At 40.1% G+C, this 18,364-nt stretch overlaps 6 protein-coding genes across 7 annotated transcripts; 3 read left to right on the forward strand and 3 right to left on the reverse strand.

Annotated features, from left to right (window-relative positions):
* Positions 1 to 19: 19 nt before the first annotated feature.
* On the reverse strand, positions 20 to 3,096 carry LOC132793869 (origin recognition complex subunit 1). The gene is made up of 3 exons (XM_060804008.1): positions 1,589 to 3,096; positions 687 to 1,532; positions 20 to 624 (listed from the first exon to the last, which is right to left on the reverse strand). The coding sequence occupies exons 1-3, from the start codon at positions 2,883 to 2,885 to the stop codon at positions 20 to 22; spliced, it is 2,748 nt and encodes a 915-aa protein (XP_060659991.1). The 5' UTR covers positions 2,886 to 3,096.
* Positions 3,097 to 3,658: 562 nt separating this feature from the next.
* Positions 3,659 to 10,506, reverse strand: LOC132793878 (uncharacterized). Of its 2 annotated transcripts, none has more exons than XM_060804019.1 (3): positions 10,331 to 10,506; positions 4,857 to 5,687; positions 3,659 to 4,785 (listed from the first exon to the last, which is right to left on the reverse strand). In XM_060804019.1, the coding sequence occupies exons 2-3, from the start codon at positions 5,582 to 5,584 to the stop codon at positions 4,368 to 4,370; spliced, it is 1,146 nt and encodes a 381-aa protein (XP_060660002.1). In that variant the 5' UTR covers positions 5,585 to 5,687; positions 10,331 to 10,506; the 3' UTR covers positions 3,659 to 4,367. The 2 variants fall into 2 exon arrangements, with proteins under 2 accessions (XP_060660002.1, XP_060660001.1); XM_060804018.1 differs by lacking the exon at positions 10,331 to 10,506 and adding an exon at positions 6,988 to 7,245.
* Positions 10,507 to 10,774: 268 nt separating this feature from the next.
* Positions 10,775 to 12,919, forward strand: LOC132793876 (deoxyribodipyrimidine photo-lyase-like). Its single transcript, XM_060804016.1, has 2 exons — positions 10,775 to 10,870; positions 10,927 to 12,919. Exons 1-2 carry the CDS (start codon positions 10,839 to 10,841, stop codon positions 12,530 to 12,532), a joined length of 1,638 nt encoding a protein of 545 aa, XP_060659999.1. The 5' UTR covers positions 10,775 to 10,838; the 3' UTR covers positions 12,533 to 12,919.
* A 3-nt stretch (positions 12,920 to 12,922) lies between these two features.
* LOC132793880 (proteasome subunit alpha type-6) lies at positions 12,923 to 14,098 on the reverse strand. Its single transcript, XM_060804021.1, has 4 exons — positions 13,974 to 14,098; positions 13,813 to 13,910; positions 13,566 to 13,742; positions 12,923 to 13,505 (listed from the first exon to the last, which is right to left on the reverse strand). Exons 2-4 carry the CDS (start codon positions 13,886 to 13,888, stop codon positions 13,024 to 13,026), a joined length of 735 nt encoding a protein of 244 aa, XP_060660004.1. The 5' UTR covers positions 13,889 to 13,910; positions 13,974 to 14,098; the 3' UTR covers positions 12,923 to 13,023.
* Positions 14,099 to 14,303: 205 nt separating this feature from the next.
* Positions 14,304 to 17,183, forward strand: LOC132793882 (ubiquitin-like-conjugating enzyme ATG10). Its single transcript, XM_060804022.1, has 4 exons — positions 14,304 to 14,396; positions 16,169 to 16,265; positions 16,324 to 16,468; positions 16,524 to 17,183. The coding sequence occupies exons 1-4, from the start codon at positions 14,320 to 14,322 to the stop codon at positions 16,790 to 16,792; spliced, it is 588 nt and encodes a 195-aa protein (XP_060660005.1). The 5' UTR covers positions 14,304 to 14,319; the 3' UTR covers positions 16,793 to 17,183.
* LOC132793879 (uncharacterized) lies at positions 14,381 to 16,076 on the forward strand. Its single transcript, XM_060804020.1, has 5 exons — positions 14,381 to 14,396; positions 14,458 to 14,567; positions 14,654 to 14,795; positions 14,860 to 15,340; positions 15,406 to 16,076. Exons 2-5 carry the CDS (start codon positions 14,506 to 14,508, stop codon positions 15,897 to 15,899), a joined length of 1,179 nt encoding a protein of 392 aa, XP_060660003.1. The 5' UTR covers positions 14,381 to 14,396; positions 14,458 to 14,505; the 3' UTR covers positions 15,900 to 16,076.
* Positions 17,184 to 18,364: the final 1,181 nt, after the last annotated feature.

An 18,364-nucleotide genomic window follows, 5' to 3' on the forward strand; every position in this document is an offset into this window, starting at 1 on the left:
TAATTCATTGTAATCTATGTTAGTTGCCTTCCACGCGCAATGCGTAATGTATGTCATCGGGACTCACGTTGAGCAGTATCTTCTGGAATAGATCGTTGCGCGAGTGTTCGCAGATGATTAGACGCTCTGCGCCCAGCTTGGAGCAAATGTTCAGAGCACGTCCTGGTGCTGGCAGCGCAACGCCCATAAACGTGGCAATTGTCTCAATCTGCGTGTAGACGCCATGGAACATTGTTTCCTCGACGCCAGTTCGTGTCACCTCAGCGGCGACCGCCTGCAGAAAGATCTGCTCCATACGCGAACAATTCTTGATAGCCTGCACCTTGGCACTAGCTATCATTTCACCCAGAGCTTGTTGCACATGCAGCATGGTAACGCATTTGGTTGCCGCAGTTGCCGTTGGTTCAGAGCCGGTGTCTGCAATTTCAGTGGCACGACGACAAATGTCAAGTGCACGACGAGCATCACCCGACACAGCGGCCACTTTACGTGCCACCAACTGCACTGCCTCGCCCTTGAAGGCCTCGGAGCCAGCTAAACGCGCTGTGACAATCTCCTGCAGCTGTTTGTGCGTGTACGGCTGGAAAGTGAGTCGTGTTAGGCCCAAGCGTGATGTTACCTTGCCTGAAAGAACGATTTAGTTAGCTGCCTATTTGAAAATAGCGCAATGCTTCAATGCATCTCACCCATTAGCAGACGTTCGGGCAAATCCATGGTGTTTGCTATAGTAACAACCACTAGATGTGCCGCTGATTTTGTTGGCCAGTCGAGCAGATTGTAAACAACATCCTGTCGGCGATTGCACAATATATCCAGCTCATCCACAAGCAGCACTGTGGTAAGTCGACGCGGCGCTGGCGTTGTGAAACGCTTCTCCAGCAGAGAGTGTGCATGCTCCCAGGATACAGTTTTGCCCGTCAGTTGCTTGTAGATTTGCACATACGCTTGACGTGGTTCCGTCAATCGCATGCCATTTATCTCCAGAAACTCAAACGCTGGCAACTTGTCTTGCTCAACCAGACGCTGCAGAGTGCGTATAACTCCCGTAACCGTAGCTGTTTTGCCTGTGCCCGGCACACCAGAAACATACATGCAGCCACCGCACTGATCCTGAATTTTACCCTCCAGAAAGCTGTAGATATTGTCAAATTCCTTCTCGCGGCATGGCAAACTCTTTGGCACCACGGAGACATGAAGTTGTTCGCGCGCCAGTTGCAACTGCGATTTGTGGCCGACGTCCAGCTGTTGATGACGCTGCTCCATACTCGGACTGAGTTCCCCAGCGCGTATTTTCTTCATCTTCTGTGATGGCGTCATAGGCGCATCCTCTTTCTGCTTAGTGCTTGTGCCCGTGGTGCTCATGCGGCGTGGACGTCCTGGCGACTTATGTGTTGACTTCTTTGGTGTGTAATCCGCATCATCGGCGAGTTTGGAGCGACTGCGCTTTGGCGTCGATATAATCTCGTTGTTGTCAAAGATGCGCTGTTCCACAATATTGGAGAGCTGTATGCTGCGTCTGGGCGTACCGTCGGCTGCAAGTTTGTAAGATTAGTAAAGGCATTTATATGCGTCAAGGCAGTTTACTTACCTAAACGTGTGGTTGCTGATTTGAGAATGCTTTTGCGGCGCGTGGAGGGCGTCAAATCGTTGCCCAATGTCTCGAGCGGCTCTTTGGTTTTCTTAGTGGGCGTGTGGTAAATATCGCCATTACTGGCACCCAATCTTTTTCTGCCCTGCTTTATGGGTGTATGACTGTTGGCCTCCAACACCAGTTCTAAGGGATCGCGAGAATCGACAGATGCAAGTCGTGTGGATTTCCTACGTTCGGAGACGCGTAGCTTGATTTTCATGTCATTTGAGGGCGTCTTTGGATCGGGTGTTTGCTGCACAATCGAATAGTTCAAACAATCCGAATCGGCTGTGGTGTCTGCTCCCTTGTCCAGACTGAGATTCAGGTTTCGGCGAGCTGCCGATGCCCGGGACTTTGGTGTAACGACTTTGGGATTCTTTTCGGTGAGTGGCGATGCCATTAAATAGTTGGCATTTATCTCAGCCGCCGTCTTCGACGTACTAAGGGTCTTTTTCTTCTCGGACAAACGAACCACGCTGCCGCCGACAATCTTGATGGGCGACACTTTGTTCTCGCAGTTATTGAAATGATTGACATCCACAAATTCTGGTGGCACATTGGCAGCCGCAATCGAGACGCGCCTACGTCCAATCGATTTTCGTGCTGAGCCAACTTCCTTTGTTGTGCTTGTTTGAGATTTTCGACGTCTGTCATCCTGTTGCTCGTCAAGTTGAATCTCCAGCGGAATAAGACGGTATGATGATTTCTTCTCCTTAACGAATTTGTAGCGCGTCACAAACATGGGACAATTGGGTATTGCAGCTTTGCTTCGCTGCAGCTGCTGCTTCATTAGCTGTTCGGCACTGAATTGGCAGCTGCCTTCAAAGACAAGACACTTGCGAAAAATGGAGCCCAGAGCTACGTCGTTGTCGTAGGGACGATGCTCCTCGATGACTTCAATGTCAAAATCAATGGCCAAGTCGTCGTCATCAAAGTACTTATGCGGTATGGCCTGAGGGCGTGAGTACCACTGGACAATAGCACGACAGGATTCTTTGCTGCTCATTTCCCGCAGTTCATACAGATGCAGTATCTTGGCGATGTCACAGCCGTCCACAGTATCGGGTTCTGCTGCGTCCGCGTTCGCCACGAGTATGTAGTCGCCAATGGAGAGCGTCAGCGGTCCGTACACACACTTTTTGTAGAAGTAAACGTTGCGATGCTCCAGACTTTTGACATATGTGTTTGGCTCGTGGCTGCCGATCCAAATGACCTGCTGCAGACCAGCACAAATTGCATTTTCGTTATTGACCATCGCGAACGGTACACAAACAAATATTCGTAGTCAGCAATTGGAGAAATGGGTTGCGTTCCAATTTTTTTTCTCTTTTCGCTTCACTCAATAAATAATACACCAATCAGCAGCTTGCCGCGCTGCACACTAGTTTTGGCGCTAAAAATTGTAATCGTACGATCGTTTTCGATTAATCGATTTTTTTCAAGACAGTCATGAGATTACTGTTATCCAACACTGAATTTGAAATAAACCCTTGTCGGCGCGAAGATCAAATTATGTTAATGGAGGGAACTGGAATTAGTGAATGCTTATATGCTTAGGAATGATTATGAACTATGTTTATTTCACCTGGAATTCAAACTTTAGATCAAAAAACATTAAGTATTTAGAGCTAGATGGGTGGGTCCCTAGTAGGGACGAAACATAGACAAAAGGAGGTCCGTAAATGTGCCAGTGATTTAAGGATTTAATTACATATTATTTTTCCCTAAACTCGTGCCGGATCTATTTAAATGACCAGCTATGTTAACTTGCGAGGCAGCACGATTTTATATGTATATGTGCCATATGTGATAAGGCATTCACTTTCTTGGCTACTGACCTGTCCCAATCTGCGGAACAAGACAGCGAAGAACTGTTTTTATAGGTGGTGTAATGTCATATTTCGTAAGCATTCCTCACTCGCACATGGCTATAAATGTGAATTTGGACGAGTTTTCATTATATATAATATATACATACATATATGAAATATATAGTTGTCGGGGCATCAGAGAGGCTTGCACACTAGTATTAGTACATATGCGTATGCTTTTATTTATGACTTTTAGTAGTAGTAGTTGAGTATAATGTATTTTTGGGTACGTAATGAGTACAAATATCAAGCAAATCGAATCAAACATTTTGCATTGCATGCATAACAAATTTCATTTTGGTTTTTCATATATAATATAACATTTATTTTGAACATTTTTTTTTCTTCGCTTCTTTTTATGGCCAATGAAGTTTTGTCCACAATCAAATAAATTAACAAAGAAGCATTGGTTGTGTGTGTTTGTGGCCAGGGGGGTGTTCTAAGTACGCAAATAAAATCACTATATTGTGTGTGATGCTTAAATTAAAATTAATCACAATTCATATACATATACGTATACGTATACAAAAAATACATATATAATACTAAAAAATTCTTAATAATTACAAAATCAAGGAAATGAAATCACTGGTCAATTCGAAAGCTGCTCGATGACCAACTCAAACAGTACAAAACAAAAGTCCTACTGCAAATATTAAGCACATAACTATTACATGTTGTTGTTAGCGGAAGGGTATGCACAGGTTGTTGTACACTTTGTACTGATCCGCTAGATTCGCGTAGACGGTGCGTCAAGTGTTTTGTGTGTGTTGGGATCTCTTGAGTAAAACTAACAGATATCTATATAAGATGAGTTAATGCTTTGATAGATGCATGCGCCCATTGCGCCTTCTACACTAGTCCATCTATTCAATTTCGTGGAAGCGCAATATGGCGCGTCCGGGTATTTCGGAGTTGCACAGCTTCTGGATGACTTCAGCGGCCTGCTCGCATGGGAACACCGAATACGGTGGCGGCTCAATCTTTTTGTTTGCCACCAATTGCACCAGCTCCGCCAACTGTTCAGCGCTGCCATTCGATATTGGGATGATTTCCTGTTGATACTCATTCGAAAGACGCGAGAATTTCGGCAGCAGCTTCTCAGCCACCTCCTCGCTAATGAGAACCACGCCGCCCTTGGACAGGCAGTGCATGGAACGATGGAGACTTCTCGAGGTCGTGCCAAAGTCAATGACCACATCAACGGCACCGCCGCACACATCCTTGGTGCGTTCAATGAGCTGTGGCTCGTACAGACACTCGTTCCACTGTACGACGCTGACACTGTAAAGTAGATGAAGTAATCATTTTTAATAACTTGACAATGAGATGAGTTGGTATGATGTTCGACTTACTTCTTGATCTCTGTAGCTAAACGGAATCCTTCGTCGCGCAGACTGGCCACTGTGATGTCCACATTGTGTGCCCCGGTTGAGGCGAAATGATAGGATGCAATGCGCACCGCCCAAAGAGCCAAACCGCCAGTGCCAACTATCAGGATCTTACACTTCTTATTCGGATCCGTTGCAGCGCGTTGATTCAGGATCTCAGTCACCACGGACTGTGCCTTGAAGACGGCATTCATGGCCAGCAGAGCGCCAGTCGGCAGCATTGCGGCTTCTTCCATTGGGAGACCATCTGGTATCGGTACAATATGCTTCAGATCCGGCACAACCATCAGCTCAGCATAACCGGCAGGAGTATCGTCGAATGGATAGACAATGACACGCTGTCCAATGCTTAGGCCGCAGTTGTTGGCCTCTGTGATCTCCGAGCCCAAGGACTCAATTACGCCAGCAACCTCGAAGCCCGGAAAGAATGAGCCCTCACGTATGCCCTGATGGGCTGGAGATGAGATCGACGACACCGATGGGCAATAATCACTCAATTCGGATGACACGGACGACACGCTGGTTATCGAGTTGGAGCGATCCCTGCGACGATAGCAGGCTCCTGCGCACACGATCTTGATGCGGGCGCCATGTGCCGGTGTATCTTCAATAGGCACGAAGAAATTAAAAACGCAGTTCTTTACACCCGGTCCGGGTGATTCAATTGACACCTGTCGGCACAACTTATTCATGTTGTGTGTATGTGATGGATGCGAATGCTCGGGATCAATTGGGGGCAAAGCAGACGTCAAGGAGAGTCCGTTAAGCGACAAAGATGAGGTATCTGTTGTTCCGCTGCAAGAATAGATACGAATTTCCATTTAAAATGTGTCAAATATTTCACAATATTTTTCACAAGAATTTAAGCAATGAGATTTTTCGGTCTAGTTCGTCATCCAGATTTCCACATTTTAGTGATTAATCTTAATATTATAAATAAATTTGGTATCATTTTATTTGTTTATCAAATTTAAATCGAGAATAAACTGTCTTGTTCACTATTTTGAGTCAGTTCATTGCAATAAAAAAAATTTTGATATACATTTATTTTCATTTTTTCAGTTCATTAAAATAATTATAATTATTCTAATACTATATTTAGTTGGTAGAATTCGAAATAGGTTTGAGAAAAAATTAAATTTGTTTTACAAAATTATTGTAAAACGTAACAATATTAATTGAAAAATATCATTTCAAACAAAATTTTTCATGAAAAACAATGTGGAATAATTCTATTCAGTGATGATCTCATATTCAATTGTAAAAGTTTGTGTGCATGTGGAATATATAATTTCAAATAAAATCTTTGAAATATTTGGTAAGATTTGTCATCAGTTTTACAGAGAAAAGAAGTAATTTCATCTAATAAAAAGTATTTCTTCCGTAAAATACAATATTTAATAACATTTTGGCTTTTTAGCTTTTGGGTATGAGTAGGCAGTTTATCATTTACATGCCTCGATTCGGAACAAGGTCATATAATAGATTTTGTTTGAAATCTCATTACAAAACAACACGAATGAATTGTTGAATCTATAGAGAGCCATTAAGTAATATTATTATATGATCCTTATGGTGTTGGCTTTAATGCGCACATCATGACTTATCAATTTTTTTTCCACTTCCTATGTAATTCTTTATTTAGAACAACTATTGTTTCAATGCCAACCGCAATAGTTACAAACAACAACAAAAACCATAAATAATAATAACGATTATTTTCAGGTAAATATTTATTTTTGTACTTTGTTGCGATAGACACGACAATGTTTGAGAACAATCGAAAGGTCAAGTGGACAGGTGGATTTTGATATAAATATGCAATAGAGTTGAATTCAATTATACGATAATTTTCGTTATGTTTTATTTATTGAGCATTTGTCATGTCAACTTTTCCATTTGACAGAGAACTATTGAAGTGCCCCAAGGCCTTTAGCTTGACACCTGTTGGCACCAGGGGGAATTATCAATTGATATATTATCACTGTACTCATATTCATTATTTCACTTATTAGGGAAGCTGAATGCCATTATCGTTATTTCCATTTTATGGTGGCTATTGAAAGCTCCCATATAAATCTAAATAGGTCTTTACCTTATTGAGCTAATCAAATTGTGCTGTTGACTGCAAATATCGACCGGCATTGTGTATTGATTTTTTCTATTTCTTTCACTTTTTGTAATGTTTTTTTTATATATTGATAAAGCCTTATAAAGCTGTTTAAATTTATTGCTAGAGTTTTTTATTTCAAGCACTTTCACTGTTTGTACAGCGCGTAACAGATTTTTCTTTTTTAGTTTTGCTGCTCGCTGCGATCCAGTTGCTGGACTTGTCGAGCGCACTTCCAAAGAACAACTGAAATTTTCCTGAGACGATGCGCGCTCTAAAAAGCAAAATAAACCGGCAGCAGCGACGGCGACGGCGTCAACAGTGGTGGAATGAGTTGAAAAACAAAGCTGTACAGATACACTCACAGCTCACACACACACACATAAGTGTGTACATGCAGAGAATGCATGCGCTGAGCGTGCACGCTAAGAAATGAAATGGAAATATCTTTAATAAATGAATAAGCTTGCATATTTGCACAAAAATCTCAGGCATGAGTTTGCCGTAAATTACAGAACAACTATAATGGAATAATTACTACTAATGATGGATTTTATATTAAATCGAGTGATTTCTGTCAGTGTAGACAGTTTGTTTTTGTTTATCTTTTGTTTTGATTTGTGCGTACATATGCACATACATACATATATGTAGATACATTTATGTATATAGATATGTCACCAATCGAATTAAGAATTCTGAACAAAACAAATACAAGGCAGTCTGTAAAAAACATAGAGTTGAAAACAAAAACAAATAAAAATATTTATTTATTTTGATATTTGTTGGGGTAAACAGCACCGGCGCGTGGATGTGTTGTCAAGCGGCGTTAAGTATATTTTTTTATTTATAAATTGTTCTAATAAATTTTTAAATGTTTATGTGCATTTGAATATATTAGGGGGCATCTCTATATGAAACGCTGAATTAGTCACGTTCTCCCTCTTTGCGTGTGGGCATTTCATTATTCCTACATATGTACAAACAATAAGATCTATTGAGGTCTAACACTTATTGATAAGCTTTATTTACAATTGAAAATTGTTATTTATTTCAAATAAAAACAAATCAACAAATTACTACATCTAAATACATACATATATAACAAGGCCTATGTATGTATGTACTTGTTTAGATATGTGTATACTTTTTTGTTTGCTAACCGGGCGAGAGATGTTTGAATGGAAAATGAGGGTCAACACTACCACAACAACAACAACAAACATGTGAGTGCTGCGTGATTATCACGCACTCAACGCGTGCAAAACTCGTATGTATGCAGTACATCAGCCGGCTCTGTTCTCTTCCAAACTCTCTCACTCGCTTACACACATAGAAAATCTTGTGCTCTCTGTGCTCTTGTTTTGGTTCTCGCTCTCTGTCTCACCCCCAACTCCATCTGACTGGAGAAAAAAAAAAGCGCATTGGCCGCCGCTTGCTGCTCTCAAGCAACTCACAGCAAAGTTATGGTAATGTAGCGCTTAAAACGGAATACGGAGATAGAAACTGAATGTGCATACATCTTCTTTTGTGCGTAAAACTGCCTTTGTTCTTTGTTGTGTCCACAAATATAGATACATATATACATACATACGTATAAATTTACACACAGAATTGCATTGATAAATATTTTGTACGTATCTGCATCCTGATAATAAAAATCTCAGAAATCTTTTGGCAACCTTAATGAAAGCGTCTGAGGTCATTTCACGAAATTTACAGTTTTATTAACATTAACGCAATGCATAATTTAAACATGATTATCTTCAATGTCTGAATATATTTGCGCTTACATAATATATTTGTTTACTTAGGCGTGTTTATGGATTTTTCTGGCTTTCACTCTTAGAACATGATAACGACCATACTCAACAAATGAAATTTTTCACTTTGATTCAAATTGAGTTAAACAACCTTTACCCTGCAAATATGAAGGCACATTTGCCTTTAGTGTCGTTTCAGCTCAAAAAACTCCTTTTACTCACGTTTTGTTTACAGGGTGTGGAAGCGAAAGTGCCATAAACTTTATAGCATTAAGTTTGGCAATTCGAATTTATCGAAAAACACGCACAGTCTTACAAAACATACATATATATATATATATATATATATATATATATATGTATATATATATATAAGTACATATGTATGTATGCATTAATTAAGTTCAATTTATGTTGTCGTGTTCAATAAATGAAAACATTTTCAATTGCAAAAAAAGAGGATGGATCAATTGTTAAAATTTGACTTGTGAGATCAGCATATGTTGCCGTTCTTGAAATGTTAAATGAATTCTTGATTCTTGTTATTGTTTTTGAGAAACTTTTCAATTAAATTCATTTGCAACTCAGTTGCGAGGCTCTGTGGAATTCTTCCATTCAATTATACATATTTCTTAATCAATCAAATGATGATTTGCATTTGTCGCGCCTTAAAAATGTAGTCCAGTTGTTTTAAACGCGGCCTGTAACTCATTTACAAGTCATCTAAATAATGTAATAGAGATTATGCAGCAATGGAACATTAAATTTTATTGTAATCGTTTTGCTTGCATTTAACCGGAATGAACTCTCTATACATCTTGATGCTATTTATAGGGCCTTTGTTTTGTTATTCTCAACGATCGAGCACAAAAGGCCATCCATCGCAAGCGCTTTGCGGGCTGTGATTATGATTATTGATATTAATTTAATTTACAATCCTCATATAACTACACTCACACAAACATAGATTTGTATACAACGCACTCTTAGCATTTATTAATTGCTGCGTGTGGCTTTCTTTTGTTTTCAATTTGAAGACTGGACTGTGGAGCACTTTTGACGTCGAGTGGAATCTCCAGGGGCTGATAGAATGGCCACGAGTAGCTTATTTATTTGTTATGCACTTAATCAATATGGTCATCGCAATGAATAGTTGTTTATGCAAAAGGTTTACCTTTCTTTAATGAGTACTACTGCTTTTGATTAGATTCCGAATATAGGTATTAACATAATATTGCGTGCTCAAAAACTATGTTGCTTTGGGTATGTATATTTATGTATGTATGTATGCTCAAAAGGTATTTACCAATGTGTGTATGTATGTGAATGTGTGCGTTTACGCAGACGCCCAATTTTGGCATGCGACTTTTGAATTACGCAGCGAGAATGTCAGGGAAGCGCTACGTGACCATTGAAAGGAGCGTCAATAACCAAATTTATGCTAACTCCTGAATCCATTATGTGTTATTATATGTAAGAATAAACATTACAGTATAGAAAGTTCCACTCGTCCATATGTCTTAAAGAGAATTGCGTAATGTCGCGTAATTTGTTGTAACTCTTACCTTATAAAAATTTAAATTGTAAATCGAATCAAGTCGTTGGTAATTGGCTTTTCCAAGCTTTTGAATAACTGTTTTATTTATCAAAATAGTCAATGTGGCCTTCGTTCCACTTGTTAAATGTTAACTATGCACACGCTTTCCGGAGCGTTAAGAAAATGCAATAATTCTTTGCGCTTCTTGTTTTGCTTGCAAATCCTTGTTCACTGTGTTATACAGGACCGTTACCGCACGGCATACAGCTCGCAGAAGGACACATTTGACTTTGAAATCTCCTTTGCTGGATACAAACGAAACAGCGAAATGTAAGTGTAAATATAGGAAGCGATTCTGCGCACAAACTAAAAATGGTTGTTTGATTTTCAAGCATAACGGCATTGTTTGTATATTTTTCAACACTATTTTATTGCAGCATTTGAAAATGTCTGCTTGATAATAGATACCTGCCTGAAAGCTGACAGCTATAGCACTTCATAATCGATTGTATCAATGGTATTTCTCCACCTCTACAATGTTTTTTGGCGGTTCTCGATTGTTTAGAACGTAATTGATTTTGTTTTGAAATAAATTACATTATTTACAAGTTTTTCTGTAAGCAGACTACACATGAAGCGTACGAAAGCAACCACTTCACGGGCTGCCAAAAAGAAGCCAAAAAAAGAAGAAAGTAGTAGCAGTTGTGAGGAAACAGAGTTGGAAAGAACTTCTTCACCGGAACGGAAATCAACTTCACCCGGCTACAAAAATGTAGATCAGTTTATCGGGTATATGCAAGATCAACGCTTAGCATCCGCAGCCGACGTGCACGACTTTGCGTTCCGAAAGAATCGCGTTCGTTTGCTAAGCGCGGAAAATGATGTGAAGGAATCCTGCAAAGGTGGCGTTGTTTATTGGATGTCCCGCGATGCTCGCGTCCAGGACAATTGGGCATTTCTGTATGCGCAGCGTACGGCACTGAAATTGGAACTACCGCTTAGTGTGGTATTCTGTTTGGTACCAAAGTTCCTTAATGCGACCTTGCGACACTACAAATTCATGCTGGGAGGATTGCAGGAAGTGGAGCAAGAGTGTCGCAAGTTGAACATTGCATTCCATTTGCTTCTTGGCCCCGCTGTGGAACGTTTGCCGGAGCTTGTCGCTGCCCAGGACATGGGCGCAGTCGTGTGTGACTTTGCACCTTTAAGATTGCCCCGTCAATGGGTGACGGATGTGACAAAAGCCCTACCGAAGAACGTGCCCTTGCTCCAAGTGGATGCACACAATGTTGTGCCCGTTTGGGTGACATCCGAGAAACAGGAGTATGCGGCTCGCACCATACGCAACAAAATCAACTCCAAGTTGCCAGAATTTCTTACCGAGTTTCCTCCCCTCATTAAGCATCCACATGGCAAAGCGTCCAAAGTCAAAGCTGTGAATTGGGCGGCTGCACAGCAGCAGCTCACTTGTGACATGAGCGTGGATGAAGTGGAGTGGGCCAAGCCGGGCTACAAGGCTGCTTGCCGTCAACTCTACGAATTCTGCACGCATCGCTTGCGCGATTTCAATGAGAAGCGCAATAACCCCTTAGCCGATGCAGTATCCGGTCTGTCGCCGTGGTTGCATTTCGGACAAATCTCGGCGCAGCGTTGCATTCTGGAGGTGAAACGATATGCGGGCAAGTACAAAGCTTCAGTGGAGGGGTTTTGTGAGGAGACAATAGTGCGACGCGAGTTGGCGGATAACTTTTGTTATTACAACGAAAACTACGATAGCTTGAAGGGATTGTCCGATTGGGCGTATCAGAGTCTCGAAGCCCATCGCAAGGATAAACGTAGCCCTTGCTATACACTGGACGAACTGGAGCAGTCGTGCACCTATGACGACCTTTGGAACTCGGCGCAATTGCAGCTGGTCAATGAGGGCAAAATGCATGGATTTCTGAGAATGTATTGGGCCAAGAAGATACTTGAATGGACAGAAACACCAGAGCAGGCGCTGGAGTATAGCATATTGCTGAACGACAAATACAGTCTGGATGGCCGCGATCCCAACGGTTATGTGGGCTGCATGTGGTCTGTCGGGGGTATCCATGATAACGCATGGAAGGAGCGTGCTATATTCGGCAAGATTCGCTATATGAACTATCAGGGATGTAAACGAAAATTTGATGTTAATGCATTTGTCATGCGATATGGTGGAAAAGCCTACAAAAAAGATGATAATTAATGCAGTATTTTTATACTTGTTAAATGTAGTTTGTAATCCGGTATTCTCGTATTATAATTGTGAAAAATTACACATTTTGTTTATTTGTTAAAGTTTGTAAAAAACTTGTTTTATTTTGATACCTTTAAAATCTTTATTTTCTTTATAAATCACTTATTCATTAGTTGTCCAGATCTGATTTGCAGGCCAACATAAAAACATCTATCACCGCATACTTAAGAGTCCTTTTTTATTTAACGGAATCTTATCTTCAGTTTAAATTCTCACTTATATTTTGCAGTCATTCTGTAATAGCCAGTAATTAACATTAAAAATTTTGTATATAGCTTCAAAACTAAATTTCTTGAACATTTTTAAACCATACCCGTTCAAAAGCTTACATTCTGTTGATTTATTATGATGTACCAGAAGCATTTATTATTTGTTTTCGCAAGGTATAAAATAGCAGTAAAGTTAACATCTATTGTAGATCGCTAGGCACGCCTGGCGCTCTAATCCTTTTCAGCAATCTTTGTAAGATGATCCTCAATTTCCTTTTCGTCGAGAATGCGGAACTGGCGGTTCGACTTGGTCACCACGCCAATTTCAATGCCATTGGGCTTGAAATCAACAGCCAAAACGCTCGACAAACAGGTGATGGCCAGTTGGATGGCCTTCTCTTCGGACAAGTTGTTTTTGTACTTCTTTTCCAGATAACTATTGGCCTCAATCATTTTCGCGCCCACCGAGCATGCCTGGAAACCACAGTAATAACCAGCTGGATCGGTTTTGTACACACTAGGTCCTTTCTCATCATCGTACGAGATTAGCACCATGCTGCATCCTAGTGGACGCATCTCGGCGTTCTGTGTGTACACCTGATTGATGTCGGCAATGCGGCGACAGAGAATATCAACCGGCATTTCATAGCCGTATTTGTAGCGGAAGTTGGCGGCCTCATAACGTGCTTTCTGCACCTGCGAGCGGGAATCGGCTGTAAGGCGAGGTTTAATGTAATTAGCATATTAAAATATATAAATATTTGCATGCTTACCAATGCGGCCAGTCATGACGCAGCCAATCTCTTTCGTGATGCCAAACAAATGGGTCACCGTCTCGGGAACAATGTTTTTCTCCGTCACCTTCTTCTGTGTAGCTACAACGGCACAATCACCGCTTTTTAAAGCCACCGAAGTGATGTTCTCCTGCGAAATGGCCTTAAACGCATACTCTGCGTATTGCCCAAAAGTGTCCCAGTCAATTATTTATATTGTTATTAGATTGTTTGATCAGAAACTTACCCACTTGGTAGAGGCGTCCCTCAGGAGAGAAAATGGTAATGTGTCTATCGAAACCGGCAGAACTTCCTCGCGACATATTGTTTTATGTAGTTTGACTGCTGCTGAAAGTAAGCAAGCACATACAGATATGTCTGTTTATTCATTTTGCATGGCGTACTTACACTTCTTGGAATTATTATTAACAAAACAACTTGTAACTCTCTGATCTGGCGGCTGACTTTTCGTGAAGACGAAATTTTATAAAGTCATTCCGTAGAGATGGCAGAGCATCGATGACACTATATCGATACCGATTAGATTTTTTAACATTAATTTTCAAAATATCGTTATTCCAATAATAAAATTTTAAAGTTTTAATTATTTATTCCTCAATTTGTCCAAATTTAAAATAAATATTTTAATTGCTTTTTTTAATAAAGTTTAAGCTTTACTTTTTTTTAAATTAGTTTAATACCAAAAAAGTATATGTTACTCGGTGCACGGTCACACATCTATGAGTGTGTTTGAATGGCAATAGTGAATTTATTGGTATTCAACCATTTTTGGATTGGCATTTGCACTAGTGCGAATGGCAAAATAATAAGGTAAATATACGATTTGAGAGGCTTGTAACAAAAACAAATAATATTTAAACGTATGTTAAAGTGTTAACTTTAGTGTAAAATCGGGTTTTCGCGGTTCTGCATTACGAAAATGCATGAGGATGACTTAAAAAATCAATTAACAATTGCGCGGAACGAGATTAACAACTTGAGGTAGAATACAAAAAAATCCTTGATGTTTTTGTTGAAGTTCAAGTTCAATGTTATTTATGTTACCTTGAATTCGATTACATGTGCAGACAGCAAGTGCGCAACTTACAGCATGTGCAGCGCAAGGACATTGAGACAATAAACCGGCTGCTGCAGGATTTTCGCTGTGAAGGCTGCGCCAGCAAAAATGTCAAGAGCAAGGACAAACTGGACACAATGCTGCTGCAGCAGGTGCGTTTGGACAGGTAAACACAGGAAGGCTAAGCAACTATACTCATTTCTCACTCGATTGCAGACAAGCGGCAATGAGAAGAACAGTGTGAATGGATGCGGCGATGATGTGGCCCATTTCAAGCCCATTGGCATCATACGCACTGCCTTCCCAGAGAAGCGTGCTGTGCCCCGTCAATCAAGTGTTGGCAGTCGCCTACGCAGCACTGTCCAATTAGGCGACAGTGTGTTTACAAATCCGGAGCATTCGTTGGAAGGATTAGCGGACTTCTCGCACATGTGGCTCATCTATCACTTCCATCGCAACAACACGCATCCCAAGGCTAAGGTTGCCCCACCTCGTTTGGGTGGAGAACGTGTAGGAGTTTTCTCGACCCGCTCGCCGCATCGTCCCTGTCCCATTGGCTTGTCTTTGGTGGAAATTGAGAAAATCGAGGGTTCCACTATTAGCTTCTACGGCACGGATATGGTAGATGGTACACCAGTGCTGGATATTAAGCCTTATATACCCTACTATGATGCACCAGCTCTGAGTGTTGATTTGGGCAAGTTGTTGAACCTCGCTTAGGTGGAAATGTGTTTTGTAATATCGATTTTTATGCACAATTAGCTCGCCCTGCCGTGATTCCCAATGAGAATAGTGCTGACTTTTATGATTCACGCCAGGAACCGGATGGCGAGGAGTCTGATCTCGAATTATATGGCGCCGCTGGCTATTCAGCCAGCGCTTTGAACGGAGACGACTTGAGTGGAAATTCAATGCAGCCAACACCATTGTCACTTCCACCGTTGCCCAGCACAGTTCGGGTTCCCAACTGGGTAGTGGCCAGTCACCGGCTAAGCGTGCTCTTCAACGAGCATGCTGAGGCACAGCTGTTGGAGCTGCAAGTTCATAAGCAATGCATCATTGACATCTTGGAGGCTGATCCGCGTTCCGTTTATCTGCGCACAAAATACGGCTCACAAATCTTCACATTTCAGCTGAGCGAGGTCACAGTTACATGCAAGTTTGATGACAAGGCTGGCAGCGTAACTGTTGTCCAAGTGCGACGCAATGAAAATATCCAGGTGGCGGCGCTGGAAGGCGAGCCACGCAACGCTTAACGCTTAGCAAAAACCAATGGGCATTTTAAATGAGTTTTAGATTCTGCATTCTGTTCCCCGAACTGCTTGTAGTAGAGTTAATTACGTGTTATTTTAAGTAAAACCAGTTGAGGAGCTTTAACATTTAAAAACAATTTCAATTTGTCGGTTAAATATTAAATATACGAGGCAAAAAACAAAACATAAATTTGTGTTCATTTGTAGTGGTTAATTTTTTAAGTATCAATCTATCTATTAAGCAAATTTTAATTTTTACATTTTCTTTGCAGCATGACAACGCTAACTTGGCCAGACTTTCTTTATCAGGCCAAGCAGCTGCTGGAAATATCAAACCAATTAAATGATAGCTGGATATTGTGTGAAATAGTAAGTAAGGTTCTTTGTAAGTTTTATAAGTCCTAATAATCAAACCGTTTGTTCTTAGGATGAGCAGGAGCCCAACAGCTATCTGAAGTATACGCAGAAGATTAAAGGCAAAGCCAGCGAGGATCTCATAAGTGTAGAGTACCACATAGTCTATAGCATCTCTTATCAGGTGCCTGTGCTCTACTTTCAAGCGCACAGATCAGGTAAATTAATAATAAGAAGCTTTAGGAAGTAAATATATTGATATAATTTTCACAGACGGCAGTCTCTTGGACTTGGAGGCGACATGGAAAACCTTTTTACCGGAGACATCGCGTAGTGAACTCTATCAAATGCTGACACAAATGGAGCATCCGGTTTTGTTTCGTCCTTTCATGGCATTTCATCCTTGTCGCACCACTGAAGTCTTGGCACAATTTGGCAAACCCAGTGAAAATGTATTAATTACTTTTATAAGTTTATATGGGCCGTATGTGCAATTAAATTTAGCAAACGCTTACGGTTTGCATTCTCAAATAAATAAATAAATATAGATATTGTAGTATGCACATATATTGAATACCCACTGTACTTAAAGGGTGCGCACTGTAACACTTTGTTGCAGTGTTTACATAATCCAAATGAACCGATCGTTGTGGCTTAGCCCGCACGCAGAATGTGCTAGTGTCAGCATAATTGCAACAAACGGTCAGCATATGCATACCCCTCGCGCCTCCACTTGAGAGTGCATAACAATGTATATTATTATATCCATATATACATAAGTACATAGCCGTCTCTCTGCCGCCGCCTGCGAGCAGCGCAGCTACGAGACTTAGCCTTACTTAGACTTAAGAAATATTGTAAAAGACAGATACGTTTTGATCGTTGGAGCGGCACCTCAGCTGCTCCTCCAATTCTAATAAAGACCTTTAACTCAAACAGTCTTATTGTGTTCTCAATTGATCAATGATATCAAACAATAAAATCCAAACCTTACAATATACTTGATAAATAGTTTTTATTATTGGTTGTTTTAAACACTGATTACAGGCGTGGTTGACATATATTCATACATATAATATATATGGTTATGATTCTTAATTGTCTATATATATTGTGGATCTACCTATACATGTACAACACATACAAATACATACGCATTTGATAAACTACATTTCATAGCAAGTGTAGTACTACGCTGCGTATGTGTAATAATGTTTAATATATCATCATTAATAAGCGGAGGCAAGTTTCAAACTGAATTGGAGTACTTAACTTAGGAATACATAATTATATATGTATATTTATATATTTTAGCACTTGAAGCTACATTTAATGGCACATATATGAACTTGCTTCGATAGTTAGCAATATAACAATGATACTTCCATTAATTTATATTTATTTAAGCACTCAGTGTGTATGCTGAATGTGGTAAAGATAACAGTAATTTATATACAATTATATGTTCACTCGTTAAGTATGCGTTGCTTTGGTTATTGAGTTAATAATTTATTTTCATTAGGCTAATCCTGATATATTTATAGTATTTCCCTAATTCTATGCGGTTTCTACTCACTAAATTGAAGTTGTTGTAAGCTTTGTTGTTTGTTTTGCTGTTTGTTGTTTGCTGTTTTGTTCTCTATGCTTGTAAATAAATACACTTTAGTCTGTAGTTTAATTCGCTTAGTGACAACTAATTACAATGCATTCTACATTTTGTGTAGTGTCTGCATTTAATGTTAGTTCCTAATTAACTTTCACTTGTCAAGTTATGCAGTTTTGCATTTGCGTATTTTGTTCCTAAGAGTTAAGTTCATCTCATTTATAATTAATGTTAACTGGCTACTGTGTGGCATTTGCATCCTGACGCCAAGTCACAATAAGGATGATCCTTGCTTGTGGGCGTGAGGAGTTGCATTGAAAAATGTTCTTTGCGTAAATTAAATTAATTTATTTACACATCTTCTTCAGTGTATATATTTGCTTTGCTTTGGTAGTCGAAATAAATATGTATATATTTTATATGTGTATTTATGTGGTACACTTCTTTACACATACATTTAGAGTGGAATACATATTATAATATTATTGTTTGTGAATTGGGAACAATTTTT

This window comes from Drosophila nasuta, chromosome 3 (genome assembly GCF_023558535.2).
Source record: "Drosophila nasuta strain 15112-1781.00 chromosome 3, ASM2355853v1, whole genome shotgun sequence".
Lineage (NCBI taxonomy): Eukaryota > Metazoa > Arthropoda > Insecta > Diptera > Drosophilidae > Drosophila > Drosophila nasuta.

Coding starts and splice junctions, on each gene's coding strand:
- LOC132793882 (XM_060804022.1), top strand. CDS start 14,320: ATGGCAATAGTGAATTTATTGGTATTCAACCATTTTTGGATTGGCATT. Junction 14,397..16,168: donor GCGAATGGCAAAATAATAAG/GTAAATATACGA, acceptor TTTTCTTTGCAG/CATGACAACGCTAACTTGGC. Junction 16,266..16,323: donor GCTGGATATTGTGTGAAATA/GTAAGTAAGGTT, acceptor GTTTGTTCTTAG/GATGAGCAGGAGCCCAACAG.
- LOC132793880 (XM_060804021.1), bottom strand. CDS start 13,888: ATGTCGCGAGGAAGTTCTGCCGGTTTCGATAGACACATTACCATTTTC. Junction 13,743..13,812: donor GGGACGCCTCTACCAAGTGG/GTAAGTTTCTGA, acceptor GGCAATACGCAG/AGTATGCGTTTAAGGCCATT. Junction 13,506..13,565: donor CGTCATGACTGGCCGCATTG/GTAAGCATGCAA, acceptor CTCGCCTTACAG/CCGATTCCCGCTCGCAGGTG.
- LOC132793878 (XM_060804018.1), bottom strand. CDS start 7,037: ATGCCGGTCGATATTTGCAGTCAACAGCACAATTTGATTAGCTCAATA. Junction 5,688..6,987: donor AATTTGATTAGCTCAATAAG/GTAAAGACCTAT, acceptor CTATTCTTGCAG/CGGAACAACAGATACCTCAT. Junction 4,786..4,856: donor TTAGCTACAGAGATCAAGAA/GTAAGTCGAACA, acceptor TCTACTTTACAG/TGTCAGCGTCGTACAGTGGA.
- LOC132793876 (XM_060804016.1), top strand. CDS start 10,839: ATGTTTTTTGGCGGTTCTCGATTGTTTAGAAC. Junction 10,871..10,926: donor GGTTCTCGATTGTTTAGAAC/GTAATTGATTTT, acceptor TTCTGTAAGCAG/ACTACACATGAAGCGTACGA.
- LOC132793869 (XM_060804008.1), bottom strand. CDS start 2,885: ATGGTCAATAACGAAAATGCAATTTGTGCTGGTCTGCAGCAGGTCATT. Junction 1,533..1,588: donor ATCAGCAACCACACGTTTAG/GTAAGTAAACTG, acceptor ACAAACTTGCAG/CCGACGGTACGCCCAGACGC. Junction 625..686: donor GCCCGAACGTCTGCTAATGG/GTGAGATGCATT, acceptor TCGTTCTTTCAG/GCAAGGTAACATCACGCTTG.
- LOC132793879 (XM_060804020.1), top strand. CDS start 14,506: ATGCATGAGGATGACTTAAAAAATCAATTAACAATTGCGCGGAACGAG. Junction 14,568..14,653: donor AACGAGATTAACAACTTGAG/GTAGAATACAAA, acceptor TTACATGTGCAG/ACAGCAAGTGCGCAACTTAC. Junction 14,796..14,859: donor ACACAATGCTGCTGCAGCAG/GTGCGTTTGGAC, acceptor ACTCGATTGCAG/ACAAGCGGCAATGAGAAGAA.